The 19,316-nt window shown below is 40.4% G+C and overlaps 1 protein-coding gene across 2 annotated transcripts in view; it reads left to right on the forward strand.

Annotated features, from left to right (window-relative positions):
- The first annotated feature begins 5,266 nt into the window (after positions 1-5,266).
- The window catches only part of HTR7 (5-hydroxytryptamine receptor 7), a 29,960-nt gene continuing 15,910 nt past the window's right edge, over positions 5,267-19,316 (forward strand). Inside the window, exon 1 of one of the 2 annotated variants that reach the window (XM_063405655.1) lies at positions 5,267-6,171. In XM_063405655.1, the coding sequence (XP_063261725.1) occupies positions 5,645-6,171 (527 nt within the window). In that variant the 5' untranslated portion in view covers positions 5,267-5,644. The remainder of the gene's footprint in view (positions 6,172-19,316) is intronic. The other variant, XM_063405657.1, reaches the window with a different exon arrangement.

Raw genomic sequence — 19,316 nt, forward strand, 5'->3', positions numbered from 1 at the left:
TACTTGCGGATGGTGGCAGCAGAGAAGCTACTTCTGGGCTGCAGGCACTGAACTGGGAGTTGAAGCAGCTTTGAGGGTCAGTAGAAAACAGCTCCCAGATCTGTATGGCAGGAAAAAAACCCACATCACTCTGAAAGGAGTAAAAACCCCCAGCTGGTAAACCATCTTTGTTCATGCCACATCTATGGCAGCATTTTTTTTCCTGACAATATTAGGGCAGGATATTTCAGTAAAGGAGCTCTGTTTTAGTCCATCTGCATCTGTAAGGTCCTTGCCTGTTACATCAGATCAGCCAATACTGCTTCTCTGCCAGCCATTTGAACAAGCAGCACAGCCTGAATGGTATTGCCAAGGGGTTTTTTTGATGTGTGTGAAAATGGAGTATCTTGAGATATTATTCCAGGTTTTCTTTGGCTCAGTGTTTGATGTAACTTGGTTTGTTTTACTGAATGTAAAAAGCAATCCAGAAGCATGTATCAGTTATTTCTGAATGGCCCTACGGCAGCAGTGTTCAGAGACACCAAAGAGGATTAAGCAGCCTTCATCTTTGGCAATATACAAGCAAAAGAAACCTTTCTTTGAGGTGCTTGAAATGAAGGACATTTAAACAGATCTTCATGCAGATCTGCAGAAACCTATTTGCTGTAATAGTGTAAGAATCTGAGTACGAAGCACTTTTAGCACCAGCTATCAGGAATCACATACTCATAACAGTGCACAGCCTTATTTCCTATGTTACTATTTAGATATTACTGCTTTTATTTACACCAGCCCCAGTGATCTGCTTAGAACTTCCTTCTGGTCCTCACTGTTAAGCTGCAAGCTTCTAACATGCTTTGTTTCATTGCTGTCCTGAAGTTCTCCTTGGTGAAAACAGATCTCACTCCAAGTGTTTCTTTCCCAATACACTTACACCTCAAGACAGTCATTTCAGTGAATTGTAATGCAGAAACTGTCACAATTCTTCTGATAGGTTTTCAATGGGAAGCCCATGGTAGCAACTGTTAGGGGTTTTTTGCTTTAGTTCTGCATTTGGCGCTTTTAGGGTGCTAAGATTTTATTTATTACTATCTGCCTCAGCAAGTCAGCAACATGAATGTCACAGTCACTTTTATCATAACCTCATAACCTCAATGAGCTCCTATGTAAAGGTACAGATGGAGATTTCAGAGTTGGGAGCTCTCATTTTGAGTGATAGAGAATTTTAAGCATAAATGTCATCTTAATTGTTCATTTTCTTTTGAGATGCCAGCTTGCTGTTGTTAGTATTTGCTGGCTGCAAAAAGGGGAAGACATAATTTCATATTTAAGTTGCACAGATGCAAGTATTTATTCTGACAATGGTAAGAAATTCCAAATATGGGAATAGTTACCTCTGTTTTACTGCCACAGAGTGATGATAATTTATCTTCACAAAGACAAGAAAAGGCAGAAAAGTGCAGCTGCAACATATTTATTTGCTAGTAGTTAGACAAGAGTGTTATTTGCTAAACAGTACATGCTGGGAATAAAAATTGAGGTTTCAATAATACCTCTAGCCAGTCTCTGATAAAATATTCTAAATGTTTTGACAACATATTTCCACAAGGCAGAAGAAATACATACCTATACTTTATTTATTATTCCAAACAGCTGGTCCTCACCAATCTTATGTCAGTTTCTAAGAAAAAAAGATGAAAAAGAAAACAAAAAAATCAAAATGATAGACAAATGGTGTTGGAGACAATGACAAGAAGATAAGCTGTCTCAGGCAGGGAAGGACAAAAAAGGGGATGATAAGAAAGAACGAAAGAACAAGAAAAAATTCTGATCTGCTTATTATTGCATTGCAATAACTCATGTTGCCTTCCTGCCATATATGCAATCTTGAGTGGTTTAAGAAGGGTTATGTAGCAGTGCCTTCAGCTTTTTAAGCTAAGCTGAGCAGGGCTGTTGTTTCTTAGAGGCAGCTGTGTGAGGGAAGGTGTCACCATGCTGGGCTGTCAGCGTTTTCTCCTCTGCTGCTGAAGCTCTTGCACTGCATTCCTTGACCCATTTCAGTCAGGATCCTCCAAGTTAGCACAGACCTGCTGTCTGTGAGCATTAAGTCCTCCAGGGAGGGATGAAGGATCCAGGATTACGTGCGAGGTTTTTCAGCACTTTGATAGGTACGGTCTGGCCCCACTAAATCAACATGTTCTTGGGAAACTCTATTTCCTTGGCCAGCCCTAATGACCTGTCCTACCTTATCCCTCTAGCATGGGGGCAAAGAATTGATACCAATACCCACTGCTATTCATTTCTAAGTGTAATTCATACACTTAGTATGAATAACAAATGCTGAAGATGTTATGTGATTAGCACTTTTTCTGGAGGAGGGAAAAAATTAAACAAAGGAGTTAACTACTTAGGGAGAGGGGAAAAATCAAAGTAAAATGTTCTCTTGCATTTTTTTCTTTTTATAATCTGAATTTTTTCTATATAACAATAGCAAAATACCAAAGGTGAGATTTGCAAATAAAGTACATTATCAAATATTAACAAAATAGTTTAACTTCGCTAAGTGCAGAAAGAATGGGGGACAAAGGACTTAGCACAGGACTGGAGGTATTAATGGAAATATTAAGAGGCTTTTATGCATAGAGAGCTGAAATTACTCAAAGGACAGGATTTTGCTAAGCCCAGCCAGAAAAAATGATTTGATGATATTTTTTGAAGCCTAATGGAAGGTGAAAAAGTAATTTCTTGGTAGAGAACAAATGTCAGCTTGTTATTCTTGATACCTAATTGGACACTTGTTTCACTTCTATATGCTGTCTGGAACATTATGTTAGAATTTTAAAATAGAATCACTGAAGACAAAAGAGGGATGTACCCTTGGAAAGATCAAGTCCTACTTTCATGTATTGTTATTTTAAGTACCTAGAATAGAAGTTGTCTCATGGAATGATGGATTCTCTATGCTTTCCCAGACACTGGCCATGTAAAACCCTCTCAACCCTCATGGAAAGCAGCTCATCAGATTCAGCCCAGCCTAGGAAAGTGGAAGTTATTTTAGGTGTGTCCTAGTAAAAAGCTTTCAAGGAACGTATTTTAGAGACGTGTCAGCTGCTTTGTCTTGCCAGGGTTTTTCACATCTTCTCTGCAATAGTACAGAAATCCCTTTCTATAATGGTACATAAATTGACTTAGATTGCTTTGTTTCTTCAAAGGTAAGATGACAACAGTGAATTCAAAGAATGGTAACATGGCCTTTGAGAAGGAAAGAAATCAGGTGATTAACTTGGAATGAACTGTAAGGGAATGTAAGATACAGAACAAAAGACAAGGTTCAGTCCTACTTTTGGGCTGGAATGGGTAGGAGCACACACAAATGATCCTGTGTATCATCCACCGAGAACATTTAGAGAGTCACATCCCAGAAGTGTATTGAAAAGCTGTCAAGAGGAATGACTGATTTAATGAACTGTGTTAACACGTTTGCAGGAAGCACCAGATTATAATTTGCTCTGCCTTGGTGACATTTTAAGCAACTGAAAAATACTGGGAGTATTAAACTGTACAACTTTATTAGCTTTTGTGATAAGAATCTATTTTGAACAAAAATTACTAAGTTCCTAACTCCTCTGCTGTACTTCAGACATTATTTAAAAAAAAAAAGTTCAACCAATAAGGAAACATTCTCTCAACTTTGCCTAAATATTTTAACTTAGATAGGCCCTTCCCATTTCTAAAGACCTTTTTCTTCCTAATACTTGGACAAAAGACTTGATTTATCATCTGGTGGGATAACTCACCTGAAGCTCAAAGCTCATGAACACATTCTGGGTCGTTAAACCGGGATTTTTATTTTGTGATTTTATTGCTTTTGTTGTGATTGGACACGATAAAGCAACGAACAAAGTGTAGGAAAACACTTGACTGACCAGGAAAACACTTTCAACTCGGTAATGCTCAAGGAGCTGCCCAACAAGATTTTATCCTTCCCATTGCTTATTTTCTTATCTTAGTCAGATCAAGATGTGGGGGTAGTAGGGAAAGGTGGCAACTCAGCTACCAAACCCTGCTTTTCTGACCACAGGAGGCTCTGGCTGTGCTCAGTCTGTGTCAGGCACAGCTGAGCCCAACCTCTCGGTCCCTGCTCATTCGTACGTGTGGGCCAATGCAGTCGTGCATGTTGGAAAGCCCATCTTCCAACAGGAGGAAGATGGAGAAAACAGGAGATGCTGACAGAATGGAAGATTTCATTAAAACTAAGCCATTCTGTGAGTCAAATGTGGAGGCCTCAGCTGCTATGAAATTGCATTTCACTAGTCCGTAGGACTGTCAGATGTGAGATTTGGGGGTGTTTTTTTCCCCCAATAACTGGATGTTTATGAGGTTTGTTTTCAAAGGACATTTTTAAGCTGGTATCATGTGCAACCATCCTGCAGCCTTTTATACCACTGAATATATATTCTCTGTCCAGTTCATACTTAAAGAAACCTTGCTATACTGCAAGATCTCCCCTCATTTAAATCTCATGGTTATTGATACATCTGGGATCAATGCTTTGCATTTCCTCTCCTTCTCTGGTTCATCTGGCCTCTGTCTCATGTTGAAAATGTGAGGGACACTCAGGAGCAGGTGTCTCTTGTTTTTAGCCCTTATTGTCTGGCATGTTACTATACCAAGGGGTGTGATCTCCTGTTGGCATGCCATGGGTAACTCACAATTCAAACAGTTAGTTGCTACCCCACTTAGAGGCAAGAATAGGACTTAAAGAATTGAGAAAGCTAGTGAGTCCCAGAAATTGCCTTGTATCTAAGGTAATTCAAGCCATGGGAGTTTGTGGGTTTTAGTTTTACTGAAGGAATTACACAGAGAACACTGAGTAATTCAAAATCAGGATATAAAACTATTAATAAAACAGAAAATATAGGTGATGGTATTGACATCAACTTAATGTGAAGACGAATCTGCAAGCTTGGAAAGACAGAGAAGTGCTTCAGTGCTGGCCGTGCCGAATCCTCCTGCCGGGACGTGCCCCAGGGCTGTGCCGGGGCCGCCAGACCGAGAGGCTCGTACCCCGCTCCGGCCGGGGCAGCCCAGCCTGCGGCCGCCCCTGCACCGGCCACGGGCCCGCAGCTCCCCGGGTGAGACCTGTGTGCACCCACACACATGTACATACACACACAGATGTATATACACACATACACATATGCATACGTGTGTGCAGGGGGTTCCCAGAGCGCCCCTCGCCCGGGGCGGCCGCGAAAGAGAAGCGGCAGGAGGACCCGGCTCCCCGGACTGCGGGCAAGGGGCGCACCCCCCCCTGCAGCTCAGAGGGCAGGAGGGACAGGGAGGCGGAGCGGTTCCCATCCCTCGCCTGTCGCCTTCGGAAGGCAGCCGCGGGTGGAGCGGGCGATGGGCGCGGGTGGGAAGGAGCGGCCGCCACCCCCGCCCGCCGCCGTGCCCGCGGGCTGCGGGCGATAGCGCCGTGCCCGCCCCACGCCGCCCGGCATGGGCCAGCCCGGCCGCCCCGGGAGAAGTTGAAGGCCGGGCCCCCACGGGCCGGCTGCGAGGGGGCGGGCGGCGCCGGGAGCCCGAGGAGGAGCCCGAGCATCCCGGCGCCGGGGACGGCCGGAGGACGGGCGGCGAGGCTTCATGGGCCGCTCCCGCCAGCATGGTACTCGCCCTCAACGGCAGCCACCTCTCCGGTAGCCTCCGGGCGCTGCTCCTGGGCGCGCCGCGGGCGCTGGGCGGCGGCAGGATGATCGCGGGCTCCTGGCCCCCGCGCAGCCTGGCCAAGCTCGGCCCGTCGCCCCCCCCGTCGGCGCTGCCCACGGCGAGCCCCCTCCCCGCCAACGACTCCCGGTGCGGGGAGCAGATCCTCAGCTACGGCAGCGCGGAGAAAGTTCTCATCGGGGCCGTGCTCTGCCTCATCACCCTGCTGACCATCGCCGGCAACTGCCTGGTGGTGATCTCCGTCTGCTTCGTGAAGAAGCTGCGGCAGCCCTCCAACTATCTCATCGTGTCGCTGGCCCTGGCCGATCTCTCGGTGGCCCTGGCCGTCATGCCCTTCGTCAGCGTCACCGACCTCATCGGCGGCGAGTGGATCTTCGGGCGCCTCTTCTGCAACGTCTTCATCGCCATGGATGTCATGTGCTGCACGGCCTCCATCATGACCCTCTGTGTGATAAGTATCGACAGGTGAGAGAGCCCGGCGCCCCGAGGCTTGCCCTGGCCTCCGGTCCTCCGGGGACCGGCCCCGCCGCTGCCCGGGCACCAGGACGGCGCGGGGGGCCCGCAGCGAGCGCTCCGCCCGCGGTCTGCTGCCTCCTCCGCCGGCTCCCTCGGGAGCGACCGTGCTCAGGGCAGGCAGCGAGGCGAGTGCCAGCCCGCAGCCCCGCTGTTCGAAGGAGCCCGCCGGAGCAGGGTGAGCCCCCGCAGGAGCAGGGTGAGCCCCCGCCGGAGCAGGGTGAGCCCGCAGGAGCAGGGTGAGCCCGCCGGAGCAGGGTGAGCCCGCCGGAGCAGGGTGAACCCGCAGGAGCAGGGTGAGCCCCCGCAGGAGCAGGGTGAGCCCGCCGGAGCAGGCTGAGCCCGCCGGAGCAGGCTGAGCTGCCGCCCGGTGCCAGCCCGGGTGCCTGGTTGTCCCTCTGGGTGAATTCCTTGCGGCCGCTCGGGAGCCGAGGTGTCAACACCGGACCGAAACTGTCAGCGTTTACCATGGCTCTGTGCAAGTAATAGGGCATTTCCAGCTGCTTGAAAATTTGGAACATATGTCTTTACACTGCTTTATGCCACAGGTAGATTTGAGCTGATTCTTTCAAAGCTGGTGACAGTATTCACTGAGTTCAGTGGAGTTTTACCAGACCAGAGAAGGTGCATAACTATAGCTTACCAAGGTTTTATCTTTATTCTAGGACAGAATCCCAGAATAGCTCAATTTCATTTTTGACAAATAATGTTTTGTTTGAAGAAAAAATTATTTTCAAACGTTTGTTTTTTAAAAATTTTCACCTACTGTCTTAAAAACCAGGTTATGCTCATTGACGTCTAGCTTATTCCAAAAGATACAGTCACTGGGGCTATAAGGAAGTGTGTACACACTGCAGAAGGATATCTTAGGTGTTCAGTTCAGATGTAAAAACCATACCGAGGAGCCCACATTTCCCTGTGTCAGTCCTCTGCTGAGGAAGGCTGACAGATTCCTTTATTTCAAGCAGGTTCTATTCTAAAGTAAATTGCAGCCTGTAGCTTCCCTTTTCCACAGCCTGAATTTTATGCCAAGAATTTAACACCTAGAAGATAACTTTTCATTACAACTCCACACAATTGGCTGAAACTGAAAAACTTCATAACTAGATTTTAGAAATAGTTCACCAACTTCAATATTCAACAGCAGCCTTGACTGTTCACTTCAGAAAGTTTTAAGTAAAGCCCTGCATTAGGTTTCTGCAAAGCAACAATCTTTCAAAGGAGATTCCTACAATAAGTGAAGGTTTTTTTGGGTTTTGCACCAAGGAGCATCACAGTTTGCATTTATTTCAGAACTTTAATTTCTGTGCAAGCATCCTCTGCTTCAGTACTCTTTATTTCATGACTTCTGTATTGGCCAGCAGTTATCTGAATGCTGCAGAGCGTCGTGTAGCAATGAAATCCACATACAGACTTTGACAGTATCAAGCTTTGTGTTGTTTTTTTGTTTTGTTTTGTTTTTGACATTTGCTTAATTTTAACTTATCTAAGTTAATTTTAAAACTTATTTCCTGTATTGCACGAGAATATGAATAGGCTTGTCTACCTTCCCAGTGTTATTCTCTGCTTTTCTATACTATTTGTAAGACAGGTGATTTCTCCATAAAGTATTCTATTCTTTGATTGTTCTTATGTCCATCTCTGAGCTCTCCATCTCCATTTCTACTAACCTTTTGAAAACAGATTGACATAATTAAGCTTTCTTAAGGACGTGTGATGATTCATACTGTAGCACTGGGGTTTTACTCTTTTCTATTTCTTAGTTTAACATTTGAGGTCACTGCTGTGTGCTGAACTGGGGTTTTGACTGAACTGGTCACACTGATGACTGCATCTCTTCTTGTCTTCTCTCAATTCTCCCTCCACTCCCCTCTCCCCCTAAAATACTAACAAGAGATATATCTCTGTATTAAGAAATAATATATAACCTCTTGTAAATGACTGATTTTCTTTTCTTCTTTTCTTTCTTTTCTTTCTTTCTCAGCTAATGGCTGATTTAAACTGGAATTATTCTCTTGTCTTTGTGTTCTCACTTCTTCCACTCAATGCTTATTGAACACCATCTCTTCATAATTCATTATACTGTTGTCTAGTACCTACTTGAAATTAAAATTCTGTGACTTATGATGCTTAACCTCTGTCACCCAAATCCATTATATAGTGGAGATAGTAGGTATCATAAATAAAAAGAGACAAGCCAGCAATTCATTAACAAAATGTCTCGACTACTCGGCAATAAAGAATTAAAAATTCTCCAGGATTTTTAATCCTATTTAAAAATAATTGATCTTATACTGCTGTAACACTGCTAAGCCAGGCCAAAGATTAGTTTTAGATATCAAGAAATCTTTGAATAGTGTGTATATACAAAATATGCAAACCAGGGAGGCATTATGAAAATCAAATGTGAATGATGAAATGTTGCCAGTATAGCATTGATGGTAATGGTACTGTCATATCAGCAGTTGTCCTTACATGTATGCAGTTAGGAAATCCTTGAATGATCACTGAGGAAATTTTATCTCTGAAACACACACCTCCAGTTTAAGTTTTGTTTGTGGTACAGGAGCTGCAAATCACAATGTATACACTGCATTAGGGGGTGAGACTGTTTTCACAAGGTCCATTTTTCCAAGGCTTTGGTGAAAACACTTCCATGTTTTCTGTTATGTAGGAGCAGAAGATTACCAATGATACCTCCCTTCCTAGTCTTACTGTCTCAGGACAACTAATACAAATACAGGACCAAGAAATTTCAATCAGAAATTCCAGAAACAGAGAAAGTGAATGAAATTTACTGTCCTTCAAGTTGGCCACTATCCTCAGAGGCATTTAGTTGTACTTAAATCTTGAAGATCCTGAGGTTACATGGGAGACATTTGTTTAGGAAGAAGAGCTAAGACAGGACAAAGAACCATTTTTGAAATGTTATTGGGAATTACACTGTGAGCTGGCTCTTTAGGGCACTTTAGGAAACCTTTGTTGTGATCCAGTAACATCTCTGCTGAAGTAAAAGACGAGGCTGTTGCAGGCAGTGCAGAGAGAACAAATAAACTGACTATTTTAAAATCTCTTAAATCTCTAGGTTTTTCCTGAAACAGATATGAGAATCAGGTAAATAGCTGAAAGAATATTACTACTGAATTAAAGAACCAAAATTTGATTCTTAAAGAACCAAATTTGTTACAAACTGTTAGGCAGGATTTGTAGAGAGAAATACCTTTTATTAAACAAACAATTAAGTTAGTAAAACAGAGGCTTTGAGGAGATGCCAAGAAGGATAAATTGAGTAAATTGAAAAGGCTTTTTGATTTGTTTCCCTTGCACAAATATGTGTTACTCAGCTTATGCCACTGAGAGCCCCGAAATGACAGCAGCTGGCAAGCCTATTGCTCACAGAGAGATTTTGCTGCACAGCCCTTACTGGTGGATGTGTTTTTCAGCTGAATAGATCAGCTTCTGAAAGAAGTGTATTAGCATGGGATGAACAAATGGGCTGGTTTTATTCTGTTAGAAAACCTTGTAATTTTTTTTCCCTAGTTAGACACACCAAGCACGTCTTGGACTTTTAAAGTTGCTTCTGTTCTAAGTTATGTAAATGATAAGGGTGCAAAGTAGATATGAGTGTGCTATTATGGGGATATGTAACCTTGCACAGGGTGCACAAGGAAGCAGCTAGGTTGGAAAGGTTGTTTGATTATCCACAAAGATCTAAATTTGTGGAGATCATATCCTTGAAGTTACCAAGATTTGGACTATTATGCTTTTCTTCAGATCCTAACTTCCCTTTTGTTTCACAGAATAAAAACCTTCACAGACCCTTATCAGGGTGACCTGAGATTAACATATTTTTTAGGCATTTCTGTCTTATTTAAGCCCTCACTTTGGAAGAGGCTATCTGCTTACAGGCAGGTCTGTCAGAACTGAAACAGATATGATGGAGAGACAAGAGTATTCCTGCCTTTTCAAATTTTTTAAGGATTAAACAGGCAAGACAACTTGATACTCAGTCAATGACTACCTTTGCTATTCTCTCCATCCATGGTATGAGTATTAGCTCTGTGGAAAGGTAGGGGCTACAGATAGTTTTGCAGGATAATTGAACAGTGGTCTTCTTTAAGAATTTTCTATTAGTGTGTTTGGATATATTTTTCTTTTGCTCTTAAGGCTCCATTTTTCTGGTTCTGAATTAAATAGATTATATCACATCACAATTCCTTTACATTCTTTACATTTAAGAGTGAGAAAATATTAGGAGTGAATTATGAGGGATGGATACAAACCACATCTTAGTAGAGAATGAACAAATAAAGGGAATTAATTATATTTGAACTGGTAATGTTTTCATGCTGATTCATCATGCTGTTCTGACCCAAGAAATGCTGTTTTGGAGAGTATCCACAGGATAACTGCACAAGTAGCAATTTTTAATTCAATTTAAAAATAGTTCTTTGGCTTAGAATGTGATAAAGAAACATATCTACTCTGATACAGTTGAAGAATTATAACACTTTCCCCACACCCACACAAGTGATGAAACACTTTTTTGGAAACTTTTCCTCTCTGTATCTTGGCCAACAATTCACGAGTATTCCATTAAATTGATGAGGATTTAGGATTCCTCTGCGAATAAGGATCTTGTTGATCCTGAGATTTTTATAGGCAAGGATCAGTTGTCTCTCCCTGCCTGTGTTGCCATTCTCCAGGTATGAGTACTTATGCTTCTCCTTAGAATGTGTCAGTCCCAAAGGTTCACTGGCTTCTTGAGTCCTTATTCCATGTCTAGGAATTGCATAGTCCTCAAATTTCCTCAAAGAAAGAATTTGGAGCAAAATTTAAATAAAGATTTAAGCACTTTCAATAGAATTCAGACGTCTAAATTCTACCTACATCCCAGGCTGATAATATCACTTGAAAACTCAGCAATTTGCTAAACCTTATGTTAGGTAGTAGTCCTGTATAGATTCCTATTTGGTATGAAGACTTTTTCTGCCTCAGTGCCATGGGTGGAAAAGGCATCAGTCTGTTCTGCCAACCCTGCTCAGGTCATTCACAAAATCCATGCAGAATTATGTATGCAGAATCCATGCAAATCCATGCAAAAAAATGTATGCAGAAATAGCTATAAAAAAATCCTCTGTGTAATATTTTTTTGGATCTAGAATAAATATACACAGCTACCAGTAGTGCCACTCAGGAGATTTTGTTCAATATATGTATTTACACAGAAATAACTGAGAAATGAGGAAAAACCTAAAAGGAACTACAGGAAAAGTGTGTGATAAGTTATTGCAGTTAAAGTCTATAATGCAGAAGAAGGTTTTGAGATCAGTATGGTAGCTAATTGCTAACAACAGGCACCCTCACAAGAGCCATTTTTTTCATTGTTTAGCTTGATAAACAGCAGTGCTCTTTCTGAGCCTATAAACAACTTGTCTAGCTTATGAAAGACACAGACAGCATTGATAAACTAAACTAAAATGAAAAAGAACAGATTTGGTCTTACTCCTTTCCATGTAGTTTTTCTAATGTAGTCTATTTAAAGAATGCTCCTTCAGCTGATGTAGTTTCTTTATTGCAGAGAATTTATTGCTGAACACTTATGCAATCTCCATTTCATTATTTATGTTGAAAAAGAGGTACAAAATAAATTTTTGGTCTGAATTTCAGAGATGAAGAAGTTCAATTGGAAGTTGGATGCATTAAGTATTATAAGGTGGTGCAATGTTATCTGTCACTGAAAACCCACTCCAAAACAGTAAATTAATTTGTGTGGGGTTTTTTGCATTAACATGATGCCATTTCTTTAGGTACCTTTGTATCCTTGGGTCACACAGGCAGCCTGAAAGAGGTGCAGTTACTTACAGAGTAACCAGGTCTTGGCCACAAGTATTGTTTTATTATGTCTTTGCAGAGACATTATCCTTCATGAACACAGCGCCAGAAGCACAATAAGTAGGTGGGAATTAACAAATAAAAGATATTTTATAAAACAGATGGACTGTTTTGTGAAAACTTGACACAAGGAAAAAGTTTTAACATCAAAACGAGTGGAAGTTTTTTCCTTTTACAGAGGAAAGAGTCATAAGATCTGAAGTTTGCTGGGTGTCTTGTGTCTGCACAGTAGAGGCTGACAAAGTCTGGGAAGCTAAAAGATGTTGTAGAAAAGAAATCTATAGATTGGTTATTCTCTTGCTGTTCTCTACTGGATGCATTTAAGCAGTGTTACTGAAAGGGAGTCCCAAAGTGTGGAGATGCAAGATAACCTAGTGCAAAGGGGATGGCAATTGGTAATTTTTCAAGGTGCATGAGTGGGCAGTTATAGTTCAATGAGTAGTAGGAGATTTGAGGTTAAACCACATTTACCTGAATGCCTTTTTTTGCAACTGGATGTTGTATTTCCCCCCCACATTTGAAACTATCTTCTGTTTGCTCCTACCAGGGTTTAACACTGGATGAGTTTTCAGAAGTGATTTTGGGGTCTCTAATTCTTGGGGGTTCATCCAGACATTTCAAAGGAGCCTGATAAGTCAGAGGTAAGGGAACATTAATTTGCATTTTTGCCAAGCAGGGCACTCTGGAGACATTAAAAGGTGATTTCTTTCCTATCAAGGTCACAAAAATAGTTTCTGTAAGAAAGGTTTGATTTGCTTCAAGATTCACAGCAAAAATGCAGTTTTAGAAACACTTCTCTTAGTTTTTGAAGGGAACATTCGAAAATACATATTAATATAAATCACAAAAATGCAAATGCACATCCTACTGGTATGATGTGTAGTGTAACCTGATTACACTGGTATCAAAATATATTTTCCTAGTGTTTTTCTTGAACTAGATGAGTTTCATAGAATGAAACATCAAAGCTTTTGTAGTTTTTACACTGAAACAAGATTACCACATCAGTAGTAGCATCCTCATACAAGAGTCTAGAAGAACAGAAATTAATCAGGGAATGTTTTCTCTTTCCTGAATTAATTTTTTCTGAAAAGTATTTCTAAAACTCCCTGAAAATTATATAAAGCATCTTATTCCTTTTAAAGAAACACAGCATTTTTTTGATATTGTTCTTGAGTTTGAAATATTTCATTGGAAATATTTGTGGTAACTTTTGAAACTTTCTTCATCTTCATCTGATAAGTACATATGGCACTGTCTGTCACCTACAAACACCTTTTTTTTTTCTTTTTCCTCTCAATATGTAGCACACAGATCTGGTCCTTCCTCTGTGGACCAGAAAGTCTGCAGAAAGCTGGCCACTGTAGGTCTTGTATGAAAATAAAGAACTTGAGAAATAGTTGAGTCTGCTGAGGTGCAGCTGTCAGAAGAAAGACTGGGGAGCAAAATCACAGGTGTCTGCATGCCCAAAGCACAGGGACCATAAACAGTGCCCACTGCAGTTCTGTCCTAATGGTCACTGCTGTCTGTAAGGGGAAGATGATTTCTTTTACCTGGAAAGATTACAAGCTTTAATTTTTCTTGTTGTACTGGATAGCCAACTATTTCTAAAGGATTGAATAGTATAATTCTTCCTACATATACTGAAAAGAGGCAAAAAGCTGAAATTTTTTGAACAATCTCTTTCTGCAAATTTTCATTTTCAAAAGATCCAGGATTAAATATATCATAGTGAAAATTTGTTTTTATTCTGTTTGAACTAACATAGCAAACTTAGAGAATGAACATCATTGATTTTCTTTTTGTACCTTTCTGTTTATCCAAGGCTTTGTACAGAAATCTGGATTATCTGATACATCTGTGTGGTTCTGTACATATTAGCATGTATGCAAATCTGGTAGTTATTCACATCTAACAATAAACATGGCTTTTGGGTAATGCACAGACAAGAATGAATTCTCCAGTAGTGCTGAACAGAGATGTGCATGGGAATCAAATCAGTACTGAGCATATTCTTTCTGTCTGTTGTGGCCTTTGCTATCAAACAGCACAAGACACCACAGAAAGGGGTTTATTTCAGCACTAATAGCTATTTCACTGCTAATTGCCATAATTGTTTAAAAAACAAACCAAAACACAAAGCTTAGAGGGATATTACAAAAATAACTTTTTTAAGTTAAGGGAAACTGGAGCGAAGTCTATTCTTAGAGGTGCATTGTGTCTTGAAGAGAAAATTGGCAGCAGAGTTTTTTCCTGAGATATATCAAGAAAAAGGGTGGGATTTTGATACAGTTAAACACCTAAACCCAAGTTTTTTAGCTTGTAGAAGTTTCAAGTATAACCACAAGAAAAGTTTGGAATCCCACAAAAATCCATTTTTGTTTACAGTTCTTATGTCTCTTAAGGAGATTGTAGGAAGTAGAGGCAGACTCATACAAAAGAGGGTCAAAATTAGGGTTGAGGGGGAAGCAGCAGCTTGGCACATATTAACAGTGATGGAAAAACTGCTCAGGGACCAAGGGAGAATGGACAGAGCTTGTTCTATCTCAGACATTCACCAAGTTGGGTAAACTCAGAACTAGCAGCAAAAGCTTGCCTGCAAGAACACTATTTTTTGTGGCAGACTTATGTAAATACTTTTTTCTTTTTATTTTTTGCTGGAAACTCCAGTTTTTAGGGAAGAGATTGTAACTGGAGATCCAGGCAAACACATCATGAGGTCTCTTCCCAATAACCTGGCATGGAGCTGTGCCACCTTCACTGCCACTGAATAATGCTGATGCCCTTGGTGGCATTCAAATCATAATTTCTTGTCAACCATACAAGTATCTGTAATGAGAAATATGGCCTATTGCTGCTGCAAGTGAAATTGGGCCACCAATAAAGAGCTTTAAGTACCTTATTTATAAACTGTTTGCATTTCATGAGATGTGTTGGGGACTGAAGACAATGTATTTCAACATATGGTTTGCAGATCTCTAAAGAGGAGCACAAAAGGTAACTGCAAAAATTCCAAGTCTGTGGCAGTAGCATCTGTTCACTAGAGGACTGTTCTCATGTGAGAAAATACAGGAAGTTTTTAATCAAAGTAAAGAATAGTGCCCCAGATTTACTCTGATAACAGGTGTTGGTTGAGAAATTGTCAATCAGTATAAATATGAGAAGGTAAAAATGGAAGGCATTAAGTACAGATAACATAAGTATATGCTTTTATCTAAACTTGTTGTAGAATTTACAACGCAACTGTCATCGTGAATATAAGCCATGCAAACATGTTGTGATTCTAATGAAATGTTTCAGATATACAGTACCATTTGCCAGAATAATTTTCTGTAAGCAGTTCTCCATGTGGGTTGTTAAATTTTCTTTATTTGCTGTTGAAGTTGACATTTAGCAAATAGCTGAAATATTAAGTCCCTGAACAAAGAGTTTGTTGTCTGACCACAAATTACTTGGAAATATTTATACCCATGACCCAAAAGAGCTGCTGACAAGATGCAAAGCTTTTCTTTAATAGTCTAATAAGATGTTTTGATGCTAAAAGTGGTACAGCTTTGGCTCACAAGACTTGACTTTTGAATTATGTAGTGCAGTTTCCTTTTCTTTGCCCTAAATATCTGCATTTGGAGACTCACTTCTTATCACAAGCAGTTTTAGCAACAATACCAATTGTTGTGTCTCAAGAGTGTATTGTCCCATATGAAAAAGCTATTTTGCAAAGTGGTCATTAACAGAACACAATATTATTTTAAAAAAAACAAACTGAAAATAAAATAGCATAGTGGACCATTTGTCTATAAATTAAACAACACAAGAAGGAGTTTAACATTTCCAAAGCCTGTTATTTAACACAAAGCTTCTGCACTTCTAATGAGCTATTGAAATAACAGGAGGATCTTTTCAAATTTCTCAAACACCTGTGGCTTGCAGTGAGCTCACCTGAGATGTCCATGAGCCAGCTGTGGGGATTCAGCCCACACTGATGCCAGCACTCTGCTCCTAAATTCAGATTTCAGCCTGGCAATGAAAGCTGCTATCGTTGGGAGTTGTAGCCTCAGAAATGAACCTTAGATATTTTACTTTTTATCCACACAGAGTTGATGTCACCATATCTCAGATTAACTTTAGAGTTGCCAACTTGTTGCTGAGGAAAAAAAAAAAAAAAAAGCAAAGAAAGACATACTCACTGAGAGGTGGTGGAAGAAGGGATTCTTTCTGCTGGTCCAACTTGTTCCACTGCTTTCATGTGTGGTGTAGCATCTGAAAAATTAAGATAAGACAGAGTTCTGGGATCCTTGATAATCTTCACATCCTGCTATCTTTAGGTTTTGGAGGAGGAGATTATTATCACCCAGCTGTATTTCTGTTTTAGCATAAATGTATCATTCTAAGCTCTGAGGAATAAGAAAAGGTGTTACGATGGTATTGTGATCACACAATCACACACTGAGCTGGAAAAATGGGTATTTGTGAAAAATCAATAGCTGAATCTGTCCTCAAATTTTGTCATTCTATACAGAAAGCCCAGGGGAAGAAAGCCAGAAACTCCTTTCCTGACAAGAAAAAAGCAAGAGGTTCATTTTGTAGATTGGATGTACTATGTTTTCATGCCTGTGAAGTTGGTGGTAGCAGTTTGTGTTGAAATGTGTTCTATATTTTAAAAATATTTAGTGTTGCAGCTTTTGCGTAATTTTAAAGAGAAAGAAAAATTTGAAGGATGTTGCTGAAAAAAAGAATACACTGTAGTGGAAATTTGTTGTGGGCAGGCCTGTGTTCATCTGGACAAAGAGGACACACTGTCCTGGCTAACCTTTCCCCAGGTTTCCTGTCCAGTGATCTCCAAGCTTACTTGCAGTTACCTTTACAAAGGTACACCTGGTGACATCTTAAATGGGGAGTAGGGGTTTCTGGATTTGGATTGAATGTTACTGGTGCAAGCTGAAAAAAGCCACCCATGTGGAACCACAGCCTGGCAAGTCTGAGCAAGACCCACGAGGTTCAAAGTTCTTTAAAGAAGAGGATTGGTTAGCTAGAAAGAAATAGTGTCCATTTGGCCATTATTGTCTTAATTCCCAAGGCTGCTGGTAAAAATGAATAAATATTATGACAAATGAAGTGTTAAATACAGAGGTTGGGCAAGGCTGAACATCCAGTTTTACTGACTGCAGTTTGGGTTTTGCTGCAGTTACTTCTCATCACTAGATCTTTGTTTCCTTCAACCTTCTCCTTCAGTCAAAGGGCACCTGGGGATCTGCATTTGGGGATTCTGAGTGACTGCAAAGGGAAGAAACATTTATAAAGTAATATTAAATTCCTGAAAATTTTCTATTTCCCATTTATATAGGAGAGCTCAACCTGACCAATTTATTGGTACTAAATTCCAAAATATCACTTAATGAGACATTTTGTGAGGAAAATGACAGCAGGCAGGAGAATTGCATGTGCAGGGAGAACTCAAGACTGGGTGTTTAAGCATGCTGGAAGTGAATATGTTAGTTAAAACAAGTGCTAAGGAAATAAATGACATATGGTTGAGAAATGTGGTAGCTACAGTAAACCTCACATTCATTGGCATGAAAGATGGTAAGACATGATAACCTCATTCTGCACCACATACTGAGCAGAAAATATACTGCTAAAATATCAAGAAATTACACAAAATAGCTGTTTATATAAGTTACAGGAGTGGAATCCCTTATTATCTAATGATAAGTCACTGAACCAAAAGTTTCTCCTGGAAAGGACTGTGAACAGCAGTTTTCTAAAAGGTTCTTGAATTGTAGACTCACAATTTGATCTAACCTCCTGCCTGCTTTCCTTCCTTCCTTGATAGCTTCCCCTCATGCTGTGCTCTCTCCAGCCCACAGCCTCTGCTTCCAAAACTGGATATAATTTTTCCCGTGTTAAGACTTATTCATACTAGGAAGAGAGAAATTATTTTACTACTGTAGGGGAAAGCAACTCCCATGCACATCTTTAAAAAACAGCTGGATAAACACTATACAAGATGCTTTGCATATCCCATAGTTTTTGAAAGATATTCTTAATTAAACCTGCTTTGGACGTGGATTTTCCTGTGTATATAACACAGTTTATGATATAGTTTGTTTTTTGTCTGGTCAAGCTTGGGCAAACAAGCAAAGCTTGAGGTCAATATTTGTAATTTTCACATACTCGATCCAGTGGAACACAGAAAAACTTTTCTGTGATTTTAAAAAAAAATCAGGTCTGCCTTCAGGTCAACACAACTATGGACAAAGCCAAAAATATCCAAGTAAGTTAGGTCTGTAGTGAGATTCACCCATTATAACTGTACAGGTATTCCTTAGGCTCTTGCAAAATTACTGTCACAAAGAAGCAAAGAGCAGAATTTGGACCTGGTCTTTCCAGAACATTTCCTGTCTCTTCAGAGGGAGGAAAAGAAAGGAGGGGGAGGAGGGAAGAAGTATTCTAGAGGTGGTTGTTCCTTAAGTGCTTTATCTGGAGATATTATGTTTAAACTGTTTGTATTCAAGGAAGGAAGAGAAGGGACATAAATATCAGCACATTGAAATAGTTATTCCCTGAGGATACTTTGTTTTAATATAGTGGTGTTATCAGTTCAGTGGGCTGTGGTTTTTCATTTCATTCACCACTTATACTATGGAAATTTCTGAAATGTTTAATTTAATTGTACTGAAGACTTCAGTCATGATTTTCTAGTTAAAGTTGTGGGAGGCTTTCATTTTGAAACACTATTATAACTTTCAAAATAATTCATTTTAAGCTGATGTTTAGTGTCAATCCAAGTGTGACTCATGTAGTGAAGCTGGAGAAAATCACCTTAGCCATTTCTGCTTTATGTTAGTCTGATGACTGATTAAAAAACAAAAGATAGTTTTTCATAGCTCTGAAATCAAGCCTCCACACATTCTTTGAAAATTCCCCTGGGTGTGAGGGACAAGAGGGTTGAGATGGCAAGAACACAGAAGGAAAATGAGGATTTTCCAGTTCCTATCTGCAAAACATGGTTTTTTTCCATTTTTGTTTTAGTTTGTTCAGAAACTGTCTCTATTGGAAAGAGTGGAGATTTCCTCTGAGCTGGTGCTTCAAGAAACTAGAACTTTAAAGGGGAGAAAAGTCCTCTGTAACAGCATTAAACAATATTTCAAGTCAAACCTCATCCTTCCTCGGTAGCTTTTGGATGTGTGCTCAAGGTCTGT

This window comes from Prinia subflava, chromosome 9, assembly GCF_021018805.1.
Source record: "Prinia subflava isolate CZ2003 ecotype Zambia chromosome 9, Cam_Psub_1.2, whole genome shotgun sequence".
NCBI classification, from domain to species: Eukaryota; Metazoa; Chordata; class Aves; order Passeriformes; family Cisticolidae; genus Prinia; species Prinia subflava.